Source organism: Cyphellophora attinorum, assembly GCF_001299255.1.
Source record: "Cyphellophora attinorum strain CBS 131958 chromosome Unknown Contig3, whole genome shotgun sequence".
Classification (NCBI taxonomy): Eukaryota; Fungi; Ascomycota; class Eurotiomycetes; order Chaetothyriales; family Cyphellophoraceae; genus Cyphellophora; species Cyphellophora attinorum.
The window spans coordinates 687,680-707,831 of NW_017253231.1; the positions used below are offsets into that span (position 1 = coordinate 687,680).

The 20,152-nt window shown below is 53.4% G+C and overlaps 10 protein-coding genes across 10 annotated transcripts; 5 read left to right on the forward strand and 5 right to left on the reverse strand.

Annotated features, from left to right (window-relative positions):
* Positions 1 to 1,617: 1,617 nt before the first annotated feature.
* On the forward strand, positions 1,618 to 3,276 carry AB675_8525 (uncharacterized protein; the record flags this gene model as incomplete). The annotated part of the gene is made up of 1 exon (XM_018148977.1): positions 1,618 to 3,276. The coding sequence occupies one exon, from the start codon at positions 1,618 to 1,620 to the stop codon at positions 3,274 to 3,276; it is 1,659 nt and encodes a 552-aa protein (XP_018004304.1).
* Positions 3,277 to 3,493: 217 nt separating this feature from the next.
* AB675_8526 (Vegetative incompatibility protein HET-E-1) lies at positions 3,494 to 4,726 on the reverse strand (the record flags this gene model as incomplete). The annotated part of the gene is made up of 1 exon (XM_018148978.1): positions 3,494 to 4,726. The coding sequence occupies one exon, from the start codon at positions 4,724 to 4,726 to the stop codon at positions 3,494 to 3,496; it is 1,233 nt and encodes a 410-aa protein (XP_018004467.1).
* Positions 4,727 to 5,696: 970 nt separating this feature from the next.
* Positions 5,697 to 6,159, forward strand: AB675_8527 (uncharacterized protein; the record flags this gene model as incomplete). Its single annotated transcript, XM_018148979.1, has 2 exons — positions 5,697 to 5,931; positions 5,984 to 6,159. 2 exons carry the CDS (start codon positions 5,697 to 5,699, stop codon positions 6,157 to 6,159), a joined length of 411 nt encoding a protein of 136 aa, XP_018004237.1.
* Positions 6,160 to 6,317: 158 nt separating this feature from the next.
* AB675_8528 (Cytochrome b2, mitochondrial) lies at positions 6,318 to 7,865 on the reverse strand (the record flags this gene model as incomplete). The annotated part of the gene is made up of 2 exons (XM_018148980.1): positions 6,318 to 6,502; positions 6,551 to 7,865. The coding sequence occupies 2 exons, from the start codon at positions 7,863 to 7,865 to the stop codon at positions 6,318 to 6,320; spliced, it is 1,500 nt and encodes a 499-aa protein (XP_018004316.1).
* A 670-nt stretch (positions 7,866 to 8,535) lies between these two features.
* On the forward strand, positions 8,536 to 10,250 carry AB675_8529 (putative transporter YgaY; the record flags this gene model as incomplete). The annotated part of the gene is made up of 3 exons (XM_018148981.1): positions 8,536 to 8,566; positions 8,611 to 8,852; positions 8,958 to 10,250. The coding sequence occupies 3 exons, from the start codon at positions 8,536 to 8,538 to the stop codon at positions 10,248 to 10,250; spliced, it is 1,566 nt and encodes a 521-aa protein (XP_018004332.1).
* A 908-nt stretch (positions 10,251 to 11,158) lies between these two features.
* AB675_8530 (putative cardiolipin synthase (CMP-forming)) lies at positions 11,159 to 12,253 on the reverse strand (the record flags this gene model as incomplete). The annotated part of the gene is made up of 1 exon (XM_018148983.1): positions 11,159 to 12,253. The coding sequence occupies one exon, from the start codon at positions 12,251 to 12,253 to the stop codon at positions 11,159 to 11,161; it is 1,095 nt and encodes a 364-aa protein (XP_018004697.1).
* Positions 12,254 to 12,489: 236 nt separating this feature from the next.
* AB675_8531 (Mitochondrial translation optimization protein 1) lies at positions 12,490 to 14,644 on the reverse strand (the record flags this gene model as incomplete). Its single annotated transcript, XM_018148984.1, has 2 exons — positions 12,490 to 14,485; positions 14,535 to 14,644. The coding sequence occupies 2 exons, from the start codon at positions 14,642 to 14,644 to the stop codon at positions 12,490 to 12,492; spliced, it is 2,106 nt and encodes a 701-aa protein (XP_018004212.1).
* A 209-nt stretch (positions 14,645 to 14,853) lies between these two features.
* On the reverse strand, positions 14,854 to 15,869 carry AB675_8532 (uncharacterized protein; the record flags this gene model as incomplete). Its single annotated transcript, XM_018148985.1, has 2 exons — positions 14,854 to 15,446; positions 15,491 to 15,869. 2 exons carry the CDS (start codon positions 15,867 to 15,869, stop codon positions 14,854 to 14,856), a joined length of 972 nt encoding a protein of 323 aa, XP_018004666.1.
* Positions 15,870 to 16,169: 300 nt separating this feature from the next.
* Positions 16,170 to 17,110, forward strand: AB675_8533 (uncharacterized protein; the record flags this gene model as incomplete). The annotated part of the gene is made up of 3 exons (XM_018148986.1): positions 16,170 to 16,437; positions 16,519 to 16,830; positions 16,890 to 17,110. The coding sequence occupies 3 exons, from the start codon at positions 16,170 to 16,172 to the stop codon at positions 17,108 to 17,110; spliced, it is 801 nt and encodes a 266-aa protein (XP_018004752.1).
* Positions 17,111 to 19,470: 2,360 nt separating this feature from the next.
* Positions 19,471 to 19,994, forward strand: AB675_8534 (uncharacterized protein; the record flags this gene model as incomplete). Its single annotated transcript, XM_018148987.1, has 2 exons — positions 19,471 to 19,813; positions 19,879 to 19,994. 2 exons carry the CDS (start codon positions 19,471 to 19,473, stop codon positions 19,992 to 19,994), a joined length of 459 nt encoding a protein of 152 aa, XP_018004691.1.
* Between the last annotated feature and the right edge of the window lie 158 nt (positions 19,995 to 20,152).

A 20,152-nucleotide genomic window follows, 5' to 3' on the forward strand; every position in this document is an offset into this window, starting at 1 on the left:
CTGTCCTCGGTGCCGCTTGCAAGGCGAACAAAACTGAAATGATTGATGTGTTGCTGAAGAGAGGGGCGGATGTCAATCTGTTCTCTCATGCGATTTACGCACCATTGCTCAACGCGGCGATGAGAAGGAATGAGACATTGATGAAGAAGCTCTTGAGGTATGGGGCGAATCCGGAAGTGTTGCATGATCACAACGATATCCACATGCGGAATCTGACGGAGGGGACGAAGAAGCTGGTGAGGGATTGGGAGGAGGGAGGGTATATGGAGGTGGTGGAGAATGTGCGGAGGGAGGCACGGGAAGGCGTGGATGTGAATCAAAGCTCGAATACTCTGCAGCAGGCCTTGCAGCAGGCGCAGGGAAAGGGTCAGCAGGAGGTGCATGGCGTCTTGAGAGAACTGGAGCAGGAGATGGCGAAAGTGGCCTAGCAGAAGAGGTGACAGATTGGGTAGAGAGCAGATGAAGTTTGGATGGAGACAGGCAAGGTCGATTAAGGACCTGACGCAACGCCCAAACTTGGAAGACTTCAAAGCGACGATCCCACGTTCCCTGCGAATCCAAGAGCCACGCGGTCGTGCCCATGTCCGCTATGTGGACTGGGGAGGGTTCGGCCCACAACACGGCTTGAAGATCGGACACCTGGGTAGTCAAGCACAGGAATATGGCTGCAACGATACGATAGGTGGCCTTGTGGCTAACCATTTCTCCGACAGCACCTATAGTGGAGCACGAGCAAGGGCCCGGGACGACTCGCTACGAGAACCCTGAAGCATAATCTAGACCTGGAGCTTAATTGCACCGTGGAATCTCAAATCCTTTCCAACAACCTGGATCATTTTCGTCGATTGGTACGCGATCTTCGCATGTGGGGCAGCTGAGCATCTCTTTGACCTGTCATCGAGCGATTCTCTGTCTCAGTGGCTGATTTGAGCCGCAGCTGTGACTCTAGACGGCCAGAACGAGCCACGAGGCGGTTGCCAGGATCAGTGACCGTCGCAAGGCTCAAATTCATCACAATCTTGGACAGTCTCAAGAAGGTGACACGTATCATATCGAAGACCGAGCACTGCGTAGGGACTATGCGTCGTAGATATGAAGAGGCAGGGACACCGTCATGACCTCAGTAAGTGGCTCTCGCGAGATAAATTCCTGCCATACAGTATTCATGATGGCGCAAAGAAGGCGGCAGGCCGTACTGGACCGCATCACGATGCTTGGTCTGGACCGTGTGAAGAACCAATCACCTGTTCTCCATGTCTGCACATCCCACGCGCAAGCCGCGCTTCATGCAATTTTCGACAGTAAGGCTACAAGCAGCACTGCAACCACACTGACCTGCACACCACGCGCGTACTTCCTGTGGCGGTCAATTCAATTGTGTTTATAAGGTAAGATTCGGCTGACTCGAGAGCCGTCCTGTACATCAAGAGACATATTTCTAGCTCATGCTTTGGACGGCCACGTTCTGCTATGTACGCATCTACCTTGTCGAGGCTCAGAAAGCAGTCGAGACTACCGTCGGGTACCAAAGAATGGAGGCCACTTTCACTGAGGATCCCGTCTCTCTTGGCGCTTCTCTTCGTGGAGTTTGGGCTCATCATCACAATCATCAGTCTCATGGTGGTGTCTTCCAGGAACAACGGCTTCGCAAAAGCTTCTGAGGGCTCATTAGGCTCGTTCCTCACGGTGCCGCTCGACAAGAGTCTACTCTGGACAGGTTTGCCACCGTTTCTGGTGGCGTTCTTCGCAATGTGGTACGGCGAAACACTTGCTGCTGCGGCCGACCGGCAGCCATACGTCGATCTGAATCATGATGTCGGATCGGCACACGATGTCCGGCGCACAATTTTGTTGGAGTATTCTGGATACCATGCGTTGTACAATTGGTGGGTCGCGTTGCGCAACAGACACTACCACCTCAGTATGGCCATGCTGGCGCAACTGACTGCCAATTTGATCCTCGCCCCACTTGTGTCCAATGTCTTCGCCGCCAAGCCAACGTGGATCGATGTACATCTTATCAGCCCGGATGGTATGAATCTTTCGGCTTTGCTGAATGCCGATCTCCAGCCTGCGCTGGATCTGACGAGTGCCATGCTAGCCTACGGTGCGGCTCCTCCCATTTGGATGCAGAGTAACGCCAGCGTAGAGCCGGTCTACATTCAGCCTAGCTCTCAGACTGGAGAAGTCAACTTTACAGGGCTTGTCACGGCTGCTGAACCAAGATGTCAGATCATCGATTCCACAGCGCTCGAGATCATAGCATACAACAGCAGTGCCTTCGGCTTTGGTTCGGTCGGAGTCAGTTTCGAGGATCGAGGGTGTAGTAATATCCGTTTCGAGTACCCAACAGAACCCAATCGCAGGATCTACTCGAGGACGTGGTCCCAGACCTGCGGAGGTGACGAAGATCCACAAGACCGTGTTGGCATTTTCGCCGCCGCTTACTCGCCCGACAGCGAGTATTTTCTAAGTGACGTGACAGTCATCTCGTGCTGGCCAAAATACTGGAATACCAGTACTAAAATGACTGTGGCCTTTGACGCGATCGGCCCTCGCGAGCTCAAGGGCATCGACAAGGCAATCGCCACGTCGGGCCCTTTCACGAGTCTGTACTTGCGCTCCCTTCATACAAGTCTGGAACACTATGCAACAATGTCCGCGATTGGGGTTGACCTTGATGCGGATAGCTTCGGTAATATCGTGCATGCGTACGCCCAAAGACTCTCGCCCGGGACAGACGTTGACCCGACGGCGTACCTCAACGCCACGATTAGAGCCTACAGCACCTTCTGGGCCTCCGTGGCATCGACCCAACTGCTGAAGCCTCTAAATCCGCCTCGACTGGCCAGCGGTACACTGACATTCGCCACAAATAAGGTTCATGTTGTGAAACCTATCGCTGGAATTCTCTTGGCCCTGCTCTTCTGGATGACAGCTAGCACCGCCATCCTCCTCATACACGTGCTGCACACCTGCTCGATACTTTTCGAAGATCCACATGGACTTCTGGGTCAGGCGCTGCTTCTGCTGAAAAGCGACGTAACGCCCTGTGTTGAGGGCATCAAGAACGCCAATCCGACGAAATTGAAGCTCCTAGAATACATCAAGAGCAAGCACGACACAAAGGAATCGATGTGCTGGTACGACTGGGATAGTGGAGCGTCGACTGGTAGGATCCGCCTGCACGGGCTCGATAAAGCTGTTTCGCCAAGGCCGACTTGGTGGAGTCGTATTCGAGCTCGGATCTGGCCTTCTCGGACATCTTCAAAGTAACACAGGCGATGTTGTTCAACATCGATGAAGCTGCACTCGCTAGTAGTGTGTCGAAACCTCATGGGGAAGTCTTTGTAGCACAATCTGCTTCACTCTGATTGCGGTCCTCAAGCCGTTGGAAGAGTGTCTGCGGCTTGTCATCCATAGCGCGCCTTTGCAGTAATCTCATCAGGAGGAATGTTGTGGCTCGTGGCTCCGATCTCCTGGGATCCATGTTTCAATCACAAATCCTCAACGAGTAGATGGTAGTAAGTGGGTCCATGCCAGGGAGTCGATCATCGTAAAGGTAGACCCGCACCTGAACCGTATCATATCCGGGGTATCGCACCTCGATTGTGTCCTCGTCGTTATGCCAAACAATGGCGTGCTCGTCTGATGGCCATCGGACCGGTTCCTCCCGGAGCGTGTCGTGGAAGCTCCCATCGTGCAGCGGGTTCACTCGGTGGTGTTGTGAGACCGTCAGCAGTGGCTTCGTAGACTTGGCTTCTTGATAGCAATGTACGTCGATAGTGGCAGGCGAATTCCGCGCCTTGAACCTAAACGCCACTTTGATAGGATATGTGTCCCAGTCATATGTGCTCCGTCGCAGGAGGACTCGATCAGTTACGTCCCAGAGCTCATCGGGAGCGACCTGTATTAGCTTCCAGGTGTCGCTCTTGGGCACATGTATTGCACGAGATCTGAACGCCTGCCAAAGAGTATCGGTGTGACGAGATGGGTCTGCGACGATATACGTACGAGGACCGGCTGGACTGACGCCAATCTGATTGCAATGAAATCGCTGCCAGAGTCCAAGGACGGATAGCGATCTGCAGCGCTGGAAAAGGTGAGGTCCAATCTTCCGCAGGTAGATCCCCCCAGGAATCTCGCCGGCTCCTACATAAATGCCGTAGATCTTCTTTCCGGGCCGCCCGGGCAACGAAAACAGCCTTATGAGCAGGTCTTCGGGCACCAAGACACCCTTGTTTGTCAAGGAGAAGTCGAAAAAGTCATTCCTGAATGGGCTAATATTGCCCATACTGGCGAAGAAGTCTGGCGAGTCTGCTAGAAGAGCAGTGCCGGCACGATCGATTCCGCCATCGTAGGAGTAGATACTGTATGGACTACTCCACGCGAATATCGTGAGATCATTCGAACGTTTGATGATTTCCTCTTGTAGCCGACGGAATGCTTTGCTCCCCTCGCCGTATAGCATCGGCATGAACACGCCAAGGATACCCAGTAAGGAATAAGCACGATCTTCGATCCGTGAAGCATTGCGGGAAGCAGCCCAGGAGAGCCTCGCAGCCACCGAATGGTCAGACAGCTCCGACTCCTCTGTCAAGATGCTTTCTGACACGCCAGTAATGGCGGACAGCGTGGGAGCGAGCTCGCGCTTCTGGCCGACGGGCGTCCAAGCGCCATCGTAGAAGGTTGTCTTCTCAGGGGCAATCAGCTCTTGCAGGTCCATGACCTCGTGAACCGATTTAATCAATGAGCCTGACTGCCTTACAATACGTGCGCGGAGCCTCGACTTACCACTTGCAACTGCTCAGCGCTTCGACTCCGGGCTCAGCTTCAAGATGCCCGAGGTCTGACAGGAATACGAAGCATTCTTCACTCCTGGCATACCACCGATACATCGAGTTGATGGCTTCCGATAACTCAGCACTAGAGGACTTGTCAATACAGCACGTGTCTACCCAAGCCCAGTCGATGCCCCTTTGCTTTGATAGCCGACATGTCTGCACAATTTTGTCGTAGCCAGGCTTTGCCAGCACGCGTTCGGGGCGTGCGGCGGTAGGTCCGCACATTTCATGGAAGCCGACTTCATCATCGTCGCTGCCCCAGGTATGCGAGAGAATGGCATATGGTGGACAGCCTCTGTCTCGGAAGCTTCTCAATTGGAAGGAAGTGGTGTCGATTAGCCACATTCTGATGGCATTTGTGATGGCCAGACGCGAAGACCTGGGATGAGGCTCGCCTGTCTTTCGAAGGCAGCCATGCTTGGCAATCTTTGCCGAGCGACTGCGCAGGTGCTCTGCGTCTTGCGAGCGAGACTCAGACCAGTGGCGGGCTGGTCGTAAACGTGGTGCACAAGTGCAGAGTCTCTTGCCATGATACGCCGGGCAAGCACGATGCCACAAAGTTTGCGCTTGGAGTCCGCACAGTTCGGTCACTGGTGGGGGGTGGGGCGCCCTAGAATGCGGTCATACTGTAGGTGTTGGTATACCTAAATATACAGTACTCCCTAGCTATTTACCTAGGCAGGTAGTACGCATCCAGTCCAGCTACTTCAGCCGTGGCTGCGACACATCCTATTACCTTGAACCACACCCAGCTCACGGGACCAAGTGATTTCCAGTCGAATACCAGAATATTATCGAGAGCGTGAAGCTACGTAGACTTGGTCTGATTGAAGTCCCCCGAGTTCTGAAGCAATGTCTATAGACCACATAGCTTACTACACACCGACCTCGGTCTTCAAGGATGAGATTGCTTTCTTGACTGCAAGTCTCAAACATCTGGACATCGTCGAGTTGGTCCGAATACCCGGCATGGACAATCTCGTAGGGTTGGGCAAAGGTCAGAAGGCGTTTCTATGGGTGTCCGGGCTTGACGAAAACAAGAGAACCAAACTGGGAGACGCGATGCATGTCGCATTGGCGGCAGAGTGTGAGTTTCGATCTACGATGTTTCTTGAGCATCTGTCTAAGCTCTGTAACAGCTCAGGAACAGGTCGACATCTACCACCGAGAGGCACTCAAGGCGGGTGGCAGATGCAATGGGCCACCAGGGATCAGGGAAGTGTATCATAAGGGTTACTACGCAGCCTTCGTTCATACACCGGCTGGCATGAACTTGGAAGTCGTGTACCATGACTTCGGGTGGCTTCAGAAGTAGCGATGGCAGGTGCGACCGACAACCCACCTCCTGAGCCTTGCCTTGGGGTGAATCTTTCAGCCTGGGCGAGCACAAACTTCCTCTCACGTCACAAGAAAAGAAGTCCACGTCGTCAAACGCTGATCGGGATATGTCTGGACTGTACAGAATGTGAGCTACTACAGCTTCGACTTGAGAGGTCGTGTCTGCAAGTTCCGCCGAACAATCTTCCTGGCCCATGGATGTGTATCTCCTCTGTAGACATATGGATCGAGCTCGCTCGTGTTCAGCAAGCCCGGGTGTGCTTGATCGAGCGAGGTGATTCCGATCATCTGCATGGCTGTCTCTAGCTCATCGCGTATTACTGCAGCCATTATCAGCGAGTCGTCAGGTCAGGTATGGGATCACTCACTCTCAACAGCGTGCTCGACACCTTCTTGACCATATCCTACGGCATACAAAAATGGCCGACCAAGACAGACAGCGCTTGCTCCCAGACAAATCGCCTTCAGCACATCAGTGCCACGACGAATGCCACCATCGATGAAGACTTCCATCTGCTCGAGCACTTCTGGACAGTTGGCCTGTATCTCCAAGAGTGTCAGTATCGAAGGCTGTGCAGTATCGACGGCTCTGCCACCATGATTCGAGATGTAGATGCCTGCACAACCGTAGTCCAGAGCCTTTCGCGCATCCGCTGCGCATTGGATGCCTTTCACAAAGATAGGCACATCCGTGATCGACTTCAACCAGGTGATGTCTTCCCATTTGAGGTCCGGGTCGATGAAGCTTCCAGTGGCTCGTGCCAGACCTGAGCCTTTATTGTCGCGTTTCACGTTTTGACTTTGCATATTTTTGCTTGCCTTGTAGGTAGCTTCAATTTTCACCCGCTCGTCGTCTTCGCGTTTGCCGACCACAGGTAGATCGGCTGTGACAGTGATTGCTTTCAGGTTGGGGTTCTTCGACACCTCCTTGATCAGGTTTTCTGATATCGATCGATCCTTATTCATGTACAGCTGATAAAAGATTGGATGATTTGCGGGCAAAGCTCCCGCTATTTCAGCGAAGGAGTAGCTGGCATTGGCGCATGCAATGATCGTGGATCCGGAAGCCGCTAGGCCACGCGCCATGGCAAGCTCGCCTTCTGGGTGGGAAAGCTTCGCCAGTGCTGCTGGTGATGAGAAAATGGGCAGTTTGAACTTTTGTCCGAGGACAGTGGCCTGTGTCGTCGCGTTCTTGACGCCAACCATGACTCGCGGCCGAAACCATATCCGTTTGTAGAAGTCTGCGTTCGCGTCCCGTGTGAAGCAATCATTAGCAGCCGTCATCTGGAACGCCCACGTCTTGCGTGAATGTGTCCGTTTGGCAGCTTCTTCGAAGTCGTGGAGGTTGATGATGGCGTCCAAGGGCGGTCGACCTTCCTCTGGAAGTGGCGTTGACCCTTCATGCTGGTCGGCCTGCTTCGAGCGCCACTCATCCGTCACGGTCGATTCGTCGAGACGACCCTTGTTCTCTGATGCGTCCAGATGCTTCTCAGCAACGCTGGGACCATGGACCTCATTGTACGCATTACTGGCGTCCCCACCAAGATACTCGTGAATGATCTCTGAACCCCCAGGGTGCGTCGGCGCGAACTTGGTCACGTCCCATACTGTTCCGTTGATGACTATCCAGGCATCATCAACGGTGTTGTGCTTCGACAACTCCTCCACCGATATTTTGCCCATTACGCCCGCGTATATGAGATCGTGAAAACACGAACGGAGCAGTCGAAAATACCTGTGCTGGGATTGAGCATACTTATGATCACCTCAACGCTTATTGGATCTGGGAATCCAATTGCTCAAACAGCCCCGTGGGGTACTGGATTTAAGGGACGGTGCCCTTAGCCGAGGGTATCCCTGAAGGCGCGCGTGAGGTGACTTGAAGAACGTGGTGACGTCCGTTCCGTCATGGTAACCAAGGTAGGCAAGTCCTCTATTTTGATGGGCCAAGAGAGGCAAGAACTCTACCAAGCGGCCGTACGAAATATGGAGAGAACGCCGATATCACGTGATGTACTCGAGGTGAACTTATCTCCGACTCCTTGGCCGTCTAAGCCGTTGCGTTCCCCCCCCGGAGCTTCTCCAGAGTGATGGACGTGCGACGCATCAACGATTCGGCGCATGAGCTCGATATGCGATGATGAATGCACGCCCTAGCGAGTCTCGAGCCTGGACCAAGATGACTGAAAGGTGCCTCATGATGCTGTGCTAGAGTAAGTCCTCGGCGGACGTCCGAAGGGGTCGGTTGTGTCTGCTGGAAGCCTCCACTTAGGGACTGGAGTCGCGTTATCACAACCTCCAACTCTAGCGTCTAAAAATGTAAGATGATCTCTCATTCCCTCCTTCTTTCGACATGAACCCGAAGGTCATAGTTGAGCTGGAGCGTGAGTGGTAATGAGCAGCCAAGATGCTCACGTGGGTGGCACAGCGTCCACCGCACCAGCCGCTGATCACACTGATGTGCCCTTTCTGACTGATGATGTCCTCATTCGACATGAGTCTCGCAAGGAGATTCGGAGAGGGGGTGTTCTGTCGAGAATATGGGAGATAATCAACTGGATGCCGCCCTGGTGCCGTTGGGATGCAGCAAACCCGCCACAGTTCAGTCTCGGTCTCAACATTCTGTTCGGGTTTGCTGGAGCCATCACGGTCGCTAATCTATATTATAACGTGAGTTACGTCGATTAAATGAGCCAGAGCGCACAAAATTATCATCCTTCGACTGTCCACTCGATACTCGCACTCCAAACAAAAGCTGACCCAGATGTGCCATAGCACTCAATTCTGAACATTCTCGCACATGATTTCGATGTACCATACTACACTGTCAGTCGAGTGCCGACCCTGGCTCAAGCCGGCTACGCCGTCGGCCTGGGTCTAGTCTGTCCGCTGGGGGATTTATTCCCGCGTCGACCTTACACGCTTTGCCTGGTATTCTTTACAGCAACGCTATGGATCGGCCTGTGCGTCACCCGCGATTTCAATGCCTTTCTCGGCATAACTTTCATTACCTCGCTGACGACCGTCACGCCACAAATCATGCTCCCTTTGGTAGGCGAGATGGCCCCACCCAACAAACGAGCTTTTTCGCTTTCGATTGTGGTCTCTGGAAATATGCTGGGCATTGTGCTGGCGAGAGTGCTGTCCGGCATAGTGACACAATATACGTCCTGGAGGAACGTGTATCTCCTCGCTCTTGGTTTGCAGTACCTCATCTTTGCGGCACTGTGGCTCTGGATGCCCGACTACCCATCCTCGAATCCGTCTGGAATGAATTACTTCAAAATGCTCTGGACGATCGTCACTCTATGCAAGAAGCATGCAGTCTTGGTCTATGCAGGCGCAGTCTCTTACTGCATATCGGGGGCCTTTATGAACTACTGGACCACTATGACCTTCCTGTTGTCGTCACCGCCGTACGAGTATACTTCTACGGTCATTGGTCTCTTCTCCTTGATTGGACTACTCGGCATGGTCCTTGGACCGTTCTATGCTAAATACATCATTGCGCCCATCACGCCCTGGTCTGCAGTCCTCATCGGTGCTGCCATAAACATGACGGGCGTAGTGATTGGGACATATGCTGGTGAAACTACAGTCGCAGGTCCAATCATAGAGGCTTTCGGTCTGGATGTTGGGATGCAATTCACACAAATTGCCAACAGAGTCGCCATCTACTCAGTCGAGCCGACTGGCCGCAACAGAGTGAACACGGCTTTTATGCTGATGTCATTTGCCGGACAACTGTCTGGCACGGCTGCTGGAAACAAGATCTACGAACAGGCTGGTTGGCGAGGAAATGGCAGTTTCGGTGTGGGCCTGATAGGATTCATATTTGTGCTCTCCTTTATGAGAGGTCCATGGGAGCCGGGATGGATCGGTTGGAGTGGTGGCTTCAGCATCAAGAGGAGAAATGGTATGGGCAATGCTGAAGATGTCAGGGCTGCAAGGGAGAAACAAGAGGCAGAGGATTCGGTACAGGTAAGTGACGAACAAGAAGAGCTTCAGATCGTGCAGGCCGACCCAGAGAAGGGTGCCACCGCGGAAAAGAGTGCTACTGCGAGGTAGCTAGTAGCCCGAACTGAAGTCAGCTTGGATACAGCCATATGAGATGCATGGATCTGCCTCTTAACGAGGATGAGTACAACGCGTAATCTACGTCTGCAATACATGTGCCAAGCGCTATCTCGCCCGGACGGTCTTCCCCACCTCGACGATCGTCACTGCTTCACCAACTCCTCAGTCTGATATGGCGTAGCTACTTCTGAATTACCACATCGCTGTGGATGATCATATGCAACGTCGCCGAAGCTTCTCCAACGTCGCTAGTAAGTATGTGGCCGTCCGGTCGAACTCACATTCCTTCAGTGCAACCTTACAGCATTGGTATTCGGATCAACGGCCGCGTACATATATCTGAAGAACTGTCGGGTCAATGGGATGGAACTACACGATTTGTCCCGTCGAATCTACCATGCGAGCCTCTCAGCTACTGCTGAGCCTACTTGGTGCGACACCAGCGCTACCTTCAACACCCTCACGTCTTTACAAGTCGCACTCCCCTGACCCCCATGACTTTGTGTAACGAAATGGCACTCGACTCTATGACAGTTCCGGACAGCACTACCTGATGGGGCTGAACTGTCGGGCTTGTATGAACCTGCCGCAGACGCGTCAGTTGCCGGCAATGTACTTCAAGTCAGATGAAGACAAGGGAGCGTACGTCGGAAGTTGCCCATGGGCGTATGGCGGGATCTGGCGGCCAGAGCCGGAGAAGGTAGACTAGTGGGGAGAGACGATGGGCGTCATCGCGGCGCAGCAGCGGGAGGTGGCGAACCTTCTGCGCTGTCAGGGGAACGAACGTTAGTCGTGCCTTGTGCAGTCCTTATTGATAATATACAAGCTTCTAAGCCGATGGAACCCCCACCTTTCGCAGTCACTCGAGGCTAGTGCTCCGAAAGAGGACTACATGCTTCTCAGCGCCTTATGATCTTCACAGCATCCCTATTGCCAATATAGCTCAATCCACTCCACACCGTCGTCGCACTCACCAGCGCACACCACCCTTCGAACACTCCCCACAAATTCCAACTGCTTACCAAGACCTCTGGTAATACTGGTAAGATCATTGCGTTGCCAATCAGCAATAACTGCAACAGCGTATTAATCTTGCTAATCTCAGTCGGATGCACCTCCGCACTCGGCAAACTGAAATCCCAGTACCTTGTCATCGTCTTCGGCGGCGGCAAGCTAATCCACCTCCACCAGATCGCCGATATGGCAAGCGCGACGTCCCGGCCAATGATGATTGTTGCGGCGTAAACCGGGAGGATGCCGGTGTAGGAGAGGCACAGGGTGGAAATGGTCATGAGGAGCTTGTCGGCCATGGGGTCGATGACGGAGCCGACGACAGTGAATTGCTGCCAGCGGCGGGCGAGGTAGCCGTCCACGAGATCGGTGACCGCTGCGTAAGCGAAGAGTGCGAGGGCGTAAATGTGAGGAATGTGAGGGGCCAGGAGCAAGTAGCCTACGGCGGGGGCGGCGAGGAGGCGGGTGAATGTTAGGATGTTGGGGACGGTGTAGATGTTCTCGTGGGTTGGAGTCAAAGACTTGAGTGAGGTGAGTGGCTGTTTGATGGGTTCCGGGCTTGTGGTGGTTGCTGGCATGGGAGTCGGAGGTCCTTGTTGTTGTGATGCGAATAGTATTGAGGTTGAGGTGATGCGACGCTTGGCGAAGGATGGCGGAGTGATGCCCGTCACAACATGCCGCGGTCGGTGGAATCGAGTACCGGGAGTTGTGGTTGATGATCGGATCGATTGCGCGCCATAGCTGCGAAGTCTTGTCCCCTGAATACTTGCGGTGCAGAGGTGAGATCTCGAACGATCGGGATAAACCGATCTCGCTGCCGCTAGAGCGCGTGCAGCAGGTACAGAGCGACCATCTGCTATACACGACCGATGTAACGAGCCAGTCCAGACGTGACGCGTGCCTGGACACGCGATGCTTCCGATTCCACCAATGCCGGCGCGGGTCGGGCCAATGCCTACAGAACGGGCTGCTATCGTCGCCATGACATGTTGCAAGGCTATCGATCTCTATGCACAAAGTCTGATGACGACAGATGAGAGGTGCGACACTTCATGGGACGTCGAGTTGTGATCAGGTCTTGGCATGCGCAACGAGATGACTAAGCAGAGGATTGGCCGGTTTAAGATGAAGAAATGGCAGAGAGCGGAAGCGACGCGAATGCTTCCAAGGCCAAGGTGTCATAGCCCGATTAATTATACAGTATGTACATGTTCCATGTTCATGGCGTGGCAACGATTGCGTCGTGAGCTCGTTGCCGCCGGATAGCATGATCATCAAGTTGAGGAGCGTCCTCCATCTCCTCCACAAGTGCACCTGCTCGTCTTTGCTTGTTGGTGCCGTGGACGTACTTCAACAGCCTCAAGGCACCAGCCGGCGTGACGCCCTCAATTCTCCGCGCCATGCCGATACTCTGTGGACGAACTAGTTTCAGTGCCTCTTTCTCGCCCATACTCAGGCCAAAAACGTCGTCATAGTCCACGTCTAAAGGCAACTGCAGTGCTTCATCCCTCTCGAACGCTGCTGCGGCTTTCGCCTGCATCACCACGTATGGCGCATACAGGCTTTCTATCTCGACTCTGCGCCGTATACCTGGACTGAAATTGGTGATGAGTGGGCCAAATCGGTCTGGCATCTTTTCGGCCATCTTGTCGATAGTCATGTCTGCAAGACGCAGGAGGTCCAGTGCGGATCGCATATTAGCGTCAGTCCGTACACTGAAGCCTGCAGCGCTCCAGCGAGGGCTCGACATGATGTTGTTGGAGAGTTGCGTCTGTAAGTCTGCCATCTCAGCCTCATCTTTCTGGTACCGCGACCAACGTGTGGGGCTGACCACTCCAGCCTCGTATGCCTTCGCCGTGAGCCGTGAATCTGCGTTATCGGACCGACAGCTCATACGGAACTCGCTTCGCGTAGTAAACATGCGATAAGGCTCTGACACGCCTTTGGTGATGAGGTCATCTATTAGAATGCCGATGAATGCCTCGCTTCGGCTGAGGGTGAACGGTGACAAGCCCAGTGCAGCACGCCCAGCGTTGATGCCGGCGATGATGCCCTGAGATGCGGCTTCTTCGTAGCCAGTAGTGCCATTGATCTGGCCAGCCAGGTATAATCCATCGATGAGCTTCGTCTCCAGTGTGGGCAACAAATTTCTGGGATCGATGTAGTCGTATTCAACGCCATATCCGGGCTGGAGCATTTTCACATTCTCGAGGCCTGCTACCGTTCGCATCAAAGCATACTGTGCGTCCGCTGGGATAGTCATGCTAACGCCGTTGGGATAAATGACCTTATTGGGCGCAAGACCTTCTGGCTCAAGCCAGATCATATGCTTCTCCTTATGTCCAAAGCGGATAACTTTAGACTCAAGCGAGGGACAGTAGCGTGGACCACGCACAGTCTCCCGGATGTGTATTGATTTGTCCAAATTCTCCCGGATGATCTGGTGGCTTCTATTATTCGTATATGCGCTGTAGCATGACAATTGGTCTTCGGTAGGTATCTGCACCCTTTCGTTGAGGTTAGAGAATGGCGCAGGCGGCGAGTCTCCGAGTTGTTCCTCCAAGATGCTCCAGTTGATCGTGTCTGCATCGAGACGTGGCGGCGTGCCGGTCTTGAGTCTGCCCAGCTCAAATCCAGCATCGCGTAAAGACTTGTTAAGGCCGAACGTGGCCGCTTCACCCATGCGGCCGGAAGGATATGCTTCGAGACCAATGTGAATCTCGCCGCCTAGAAAGGTGCCAGTCGTTATGACGACTTTGGAAGTAGGGATGACTTGTCCTCCTTCCAATCTGATGCCTGTGATACGACCCTGTGAGATGCCACTGGTGTCTTCCTTTGAGACGACAATATCTGCGACTTTCCCCTCGACAACACTGAGTCCGGGCGTGGACAGTATCTCCTCCTTCATATATCTATGGTAGAGATCTCGATCGATCTGGGCTCGTGGACCCCATACAGCAGGGCCTTTCTTTCTGTTGAGGATGCGGAATTGAATACCAGCCTTGTCTATTATGCGCCCTGCTACGCCATCGAGCGCGTCGACTTCGCGCAGCATCGTGCCTTTGCCTATTCCGCCAAAGCTCGGGTTGCAAGAGCATACTCCGAGGTTCGAAACGGAAGGTGTGATGAGTGCTGTCCGCGCACCTGACCGTGCAGCAGCAGCGCTGGCTTCTGTGCCCGCATGACCGCCGCCGATGACTATGACATCGTACGCACTGCTCCTCGTCAGTACTGCCACAATGGAATTGGAGCAGGAACTCATACGGAACAGAATCCGCCACAGCAGCAAATTGACGCCGCTGCTGTGCTGACAACCTTGTGCGAGGGGTATGACCCCAGCACAGGAGTCTCGCAGACCGAGTTGACGGCCGCATGACTCTCGTGCAAGATGATCCTGTACACGCTCAAGATATGCGTCGAGTTCAAGTTCACTTCTCAGAAAGACAGTCGCGGCGGACTTAGGCAGCTATCTCCTTGGAGCACATCTGCTCACCATTCGTCATTGATTCGGCAATAAGTTGCTCCTGACTTATTTGTTTCATACTACCCAGTGACTTAATTGAAGCTGTTTCGCAGGTGCACCTCAGGCTGCGGTACCTGGATTGCCCAGTCCGCCACTAACAAAGACCACGAGGACTGCCGTATATGCTGCTGCAGCGCCGAATATCTCAGCGCGTTTCGCCTCTGTTAGGACCGCGATCGACGCAGAGAAGACGATCGTGTACGCCGTCAGTATGCCCAGTCTGCTTCCCTCGTTCTTAACATAGTACAAGTTGAAGATTGCGCCGAAAAGCAGACCTGCCACAACGAGAACGTTGATTGCCGAAACAACAGCGTTGATCCGATACTCCGACAATGACACCACTTGGCGTGATGCTTGCCACCGTCTTCGCCACAGTCCATGGAAATGACCTCGAAGCGTCTTTGTCAGGGGATCTTCGAAGCGACGCAGAGCTAATGTCATGAGTTCATCGCGCTCGCGTTTCTTGCGTGCATTGTTCTCCTTAATTGACAACTTGCCCGGATCTTTGCCATAAACGTGCTCACATACGCCCGTCAGCATCGGAACGCCTTGCTTCTTTTCCGTGGCCCAGAAGTATGCCAATAGCGCGTCATGGACGTCTCCTGGTACACGATGGAGTTTGAGGACTTCAGAATTTCTCAAGACCGCTTCCTCTGCCCAATATCAGCGTCCGCCATGGAGAAGCTGTGATACTCACGGTACTCTTTCAGCTTCTCTCGGATTTCCAGAATCAAGTTCCTACGTCGCGTCGCAGATGGCTGACCAGGCCTACCAGCTGCACTGGTATCACTGCGATCGCATAGTTGCTGCCAATTCTTCGCCATTCGTCGCTCTTCACTTCCACCAGTTGCATCCTCCTTGTCAAGGCGCTCTAGTTGCTGCTCCAGGTCCAGCAGCTCGCTCTGCATATACAAAATGTCCCTGGCTGCAAGACTCGAGAATCTGCGAAACACGAAGCCTGAGCGCTCCTTGTCGCTGCTCATGAACCCAGACAATCCGGCGAATCCTAGTCCCCTGTCCAGATGTTGGGCAGACTCCACATCGCCTTTCACAGCCATGCTCAGTGGCTCTGCCATGTCTTGAGGAACGGAATACTTCTCACTTCGACATTGCGGTTGTACTCACGCCATCGTGAATTCGACAGCTCTCATCTTCAGAGAACTTTCGTTTCACGGTCTCAGCCGTGCGAAGCAGAGCTTGGCTATGCTGCATGAATACGAGCTTGGCACGCGTCTGTAGAGGAGCAGCCTGACCTGACACCGCAGCTGTTCCACTATCATAGACATCCACATTCCGACATATATCTGAGGCGCCATGGTCTACTTCAGATCTTACTTGCGTCCATAGTCCAATTGTTCATATCAGAGTTCAACGCGATGACTCCAGAACGACCTACGACATGGCCAGAATGGCCTAATTTCGAACGAAATGAGTACGATGCTATCAACGTACGCTGTAACGCATATTTCACGGGCGGTCCGATGCGTGCGAAACTTGCTGATGGACGAATTGTGCAGCTGCCGCATGATTCTGCTCAAATTGTTCTTGCTGAATTACTTACTGTCGATCTTGTACCATTGGAGAGGGATCCGACAGCGGGAACTGGGTCTGAAGGGTCTCCATTCCATGGCCATGAGCCGACAGGTATATCTCGTCACTTGCTGGCGCATGGGCGCATTCTGCGCTCTTGCTGGCGTTCAACCGGATGCTGACTCACATTTCCAGACGATCAACTGCTCCGGATAGACATGGCCATTTGCAACGTGGATCGAGTGATCTCCTGGTCGATGGCTGTCTATGATTACGAAAAAGCAGACGCAAACCTGAGGGCCGAGTGGGAGAAGCGCATCGACCAGGAGGATATGATGAAGCGTCGTCAACTGTCGTCCAACCAGATTCGTCAGCTATGTCAAGTATATGCGGCGGAACAGGAGTTCTTGACAGCCATAAGTGCGTCTAGGGAAGCGTTTCCCAAACCCAGACTCACAAAATCGTTCGTCATCTCCGACGATGATGAGTATTCAGTCGAATCGACAGGTATGTGCCTTCACAAAATGCGAAACAATTGCGAACATAAGGCTGATGCTCGCTCATAGTCTACGACATCGACGGGCGCGAGGATGCCGCATTGGCGGCGATTGAGACAGAGACTAACCAGGTGGTGAGAGACCTGGAGTGGTCCAGAAAGGCGGGTGATACCGATGCTGAGACAAAGGCTAAGAATCGACTCAGTAAGCTAGAGACAGAACGGTGTCGCATCATCGCAGACCATGAGTTGCAGCGTCAGAAGCTGAAGGACTCTGACGGTATTCTCTGAATATGGTGGAAAAGCCTCCAGCATGCAGAGCAGAACCGGATGATTGACCACAACCTGCCTATATGCATCTCTCCAGACGCTTTCGACGAGCCACATGCAGCGCAGCCACGGTGACAGACTGTCAAAGTGGTCCAGCACTTCGTATTGCAACCCATGATCTTGCACAGCCTCAGCCACACCGCCCACGGAATACGAGGTCAAACAAGCCGAGCCTCCCGGATAGATGCACACATACAGGAACACTATGCCTCTCTCATATCAAAGCACTCTCTTGTGGACAGAGAATCTGCGTCTGCGTCCGGAAACCTCCCAGAGGCACTTTTTAATCACACTGAAAATACGTCAACATCATTTGATGATGCAGCCTGACACTTTGGCCGTTGGCACTTTGGCAGTAGGGAGCGTGGCAATCGGGAGCCTGGCTATCAGCAGCATCCTCCTGTCGACACGTGACCGACTGCGGCATCTTTTCTCAGGCAGAGCCCATGCACGGCAGTCGAGAGGTGAGTTAAGTAGTAAGTGTTGCCGCAGAGACTCATCTACCGGTTTTCGCAGATGTCCCGGACTGACAGGCTTCGTAGCTTACGACATCTCCTCGCAAGAAGACGCGGCTCTGGCCACCATCGATGAAGAGATCAGGAGGCTCTGTCGCGAGGATCATCTCGCATGCCACACGAAAACGCAAAGTCTGTGCATCACAGCCAAGTCCAGGCGTTGCAGGCACGAATCCTAGATGTTCATCGCCGCTACGAACGTCTGAGGACCGAAAAGCAGCAATCCTCATCTGTCGACAACGATGACAGTGGCTTGTCTAACGTGTGAGACACACAATTACAATGCGGCTTCTCCAGAGCGTGGGCCTAGCCCGTGATGAGCTTCTGAGCCGCCGCGAAGATGAACGTGTGAGCTCTCAGATGCGATTGAGTGTGGACCACAAGAGATGAACGCTTTGTGCAATTGAGTACAATCACACTCGACACTCGGGCTTTGGCCAGGGTTTTCGATCAAGACCACCCGAAGTCAACGACAAATTACCATATCATGCCAAGTGATGCAGCGAGCTCGTATTCCTGTCATTGATGCAGGCTCAGCCTCATTCGCCGCAAGCCGGGTGTTTGTAGCAATCGTGGTCGCCGCAGATTATGCGATATAACGTGATACAAGTGCACGACGTGAACCACTAAATTGAGGATCAAAAAAAAATGCCACGGACAAGACGCACTCTGTTGAAATGCAAAAGCCCGGCGATCATGTCAGCCATTTGCATAGGCCCAATCCAACTGGCACCACGAGCTATGAGCACAAAGACGCTGCTGATGTCCTTCGGACAGATCTACAAGTGGCTTCTCACGCTTACCAGAGACTAGTAGAGAAATACTGCTTCGTAGGTTGCTGCGAAAGAGCCCAGGCCACCCCGTCCAAGGACTGACATGGTCTCAACAGTCCCAAGGACCCTCACGGCTCTATGGACCCGAGCGGAGAGGTCCTGTCTCAACAATGTCCTTTGCGTCAACGATGAATTCCGAATGCAGCTTCGATCTGACAGGTAAGCTTTATGGTATATCACTTCCGAGAAAGCATACTCACTCCCAACCACCAAAGATCAAGATCGCCGCGATCTCCAAGACGCTGAGCTAGCTAGAGAAACTGATGAGCTCCGGTACCTCCGAGAGGATGCACATTGGACGCAGAACGACGCAGTACCTCAATCCAGTCCGTCTGCTGGCACTACATCCAGGATGTCTGAACAAGGGTATCGTCGTCGTTGCGAGGCACCAGGCGTCGCGAAACTCCCACGTACTACAACGGTCGATGCTCCCGCGCCTGCTGGGAGCCATCATGTAGACGAATGTTGCAGTAAGGCTGTATCGGGCGGAGTTGAGTGCAAGGGCAAAGGCTTGCGCCTAGGAAAGTGTAAATGCCTGCACGCCAATCAGAGGTTGCTATCGCTTGCGAGTGGGAACACGTGTAGCCAGCATCGGCGCAAGAAGACTACAAAGCGTCGATCGTGGCTCGCACGCCTTACTGACAAGCTGAAGTAGCCCGATTGCAGGCGACGTGGACGAGCCTCATGCTAACCCCCGCGTGACTGCAGTGACGAGAAGATGCGGGACGGAGGCCCGTGGCTACTACATATGTGAGTGGTTGGCGGAATCCGCTCAGAGGGCCGAACACATTTGGGTGTTCTCTTCCTTGCTACACAGACTCAGCCACCGAGTTGGGGCTGCGAATACGAGGCCTTCTCGGGCCCCTTCCTGCCATGAACATAAACTTCATCATAATCGATTTCCCATTCTTTGGAGTCTACACCTCGCGGCAGTACTGCGCTTCGTCCAGCAGCATTCACTCGGTAGGCAGTCATGGACAACAAAAAAGACACATATCCCGACAGTCGCCATCAATATCAGTCGAAAGAGCTCGATCCGACACTAGCTGCAATGCACCCCAGCAGTCTACAGCAAAGCTACACAGGCAAGCACTTTCGCCGCAATGTAACTGCCCAGTCGTGTTCCTCATCGAAGGAAATAGCAGCGCGAGAAGCAAAAGAGCTCGCGGACATCGACAAGCAAATCCAGGAATGTCAGGACAAATACTGCAAGCTACAGCAGATTCACGATGCACAGCCGACTCAATCTGCCATCTTGCAGCACAAGAGCCTAATGCAGGAGCGAGATATAGCATTCAAGGAGCTCAATGCAAAGCGTGACGCGATCAGGAGACACTTTGACGGTTTGAGGGCGAGATCTGCTGACGTGGTGCGGCTATAGAGATCGATGGTGGCGACAAGGGCGGCAAGGACACACAGAGCGCGCAGACGAAGGCATATGAGTCTGGGAGGAGAGGAGAAGGAGGCAAAAGCGACGTACAAGTTCAAGGAGCCTGAGTCTGACAGCGTGCCTGCGAAGGTGCTCGAGAAGGGACGAAGGGGATGAGATCCTGGCATACTTCTCCAGAGAATGTGTAGCTGCAGTTTCTGGCGGCTCTTTGAATGCCTTCAACGGGTTGTGCTCATTGCAAGTGGGACGAAAAGCAGACTGTGCT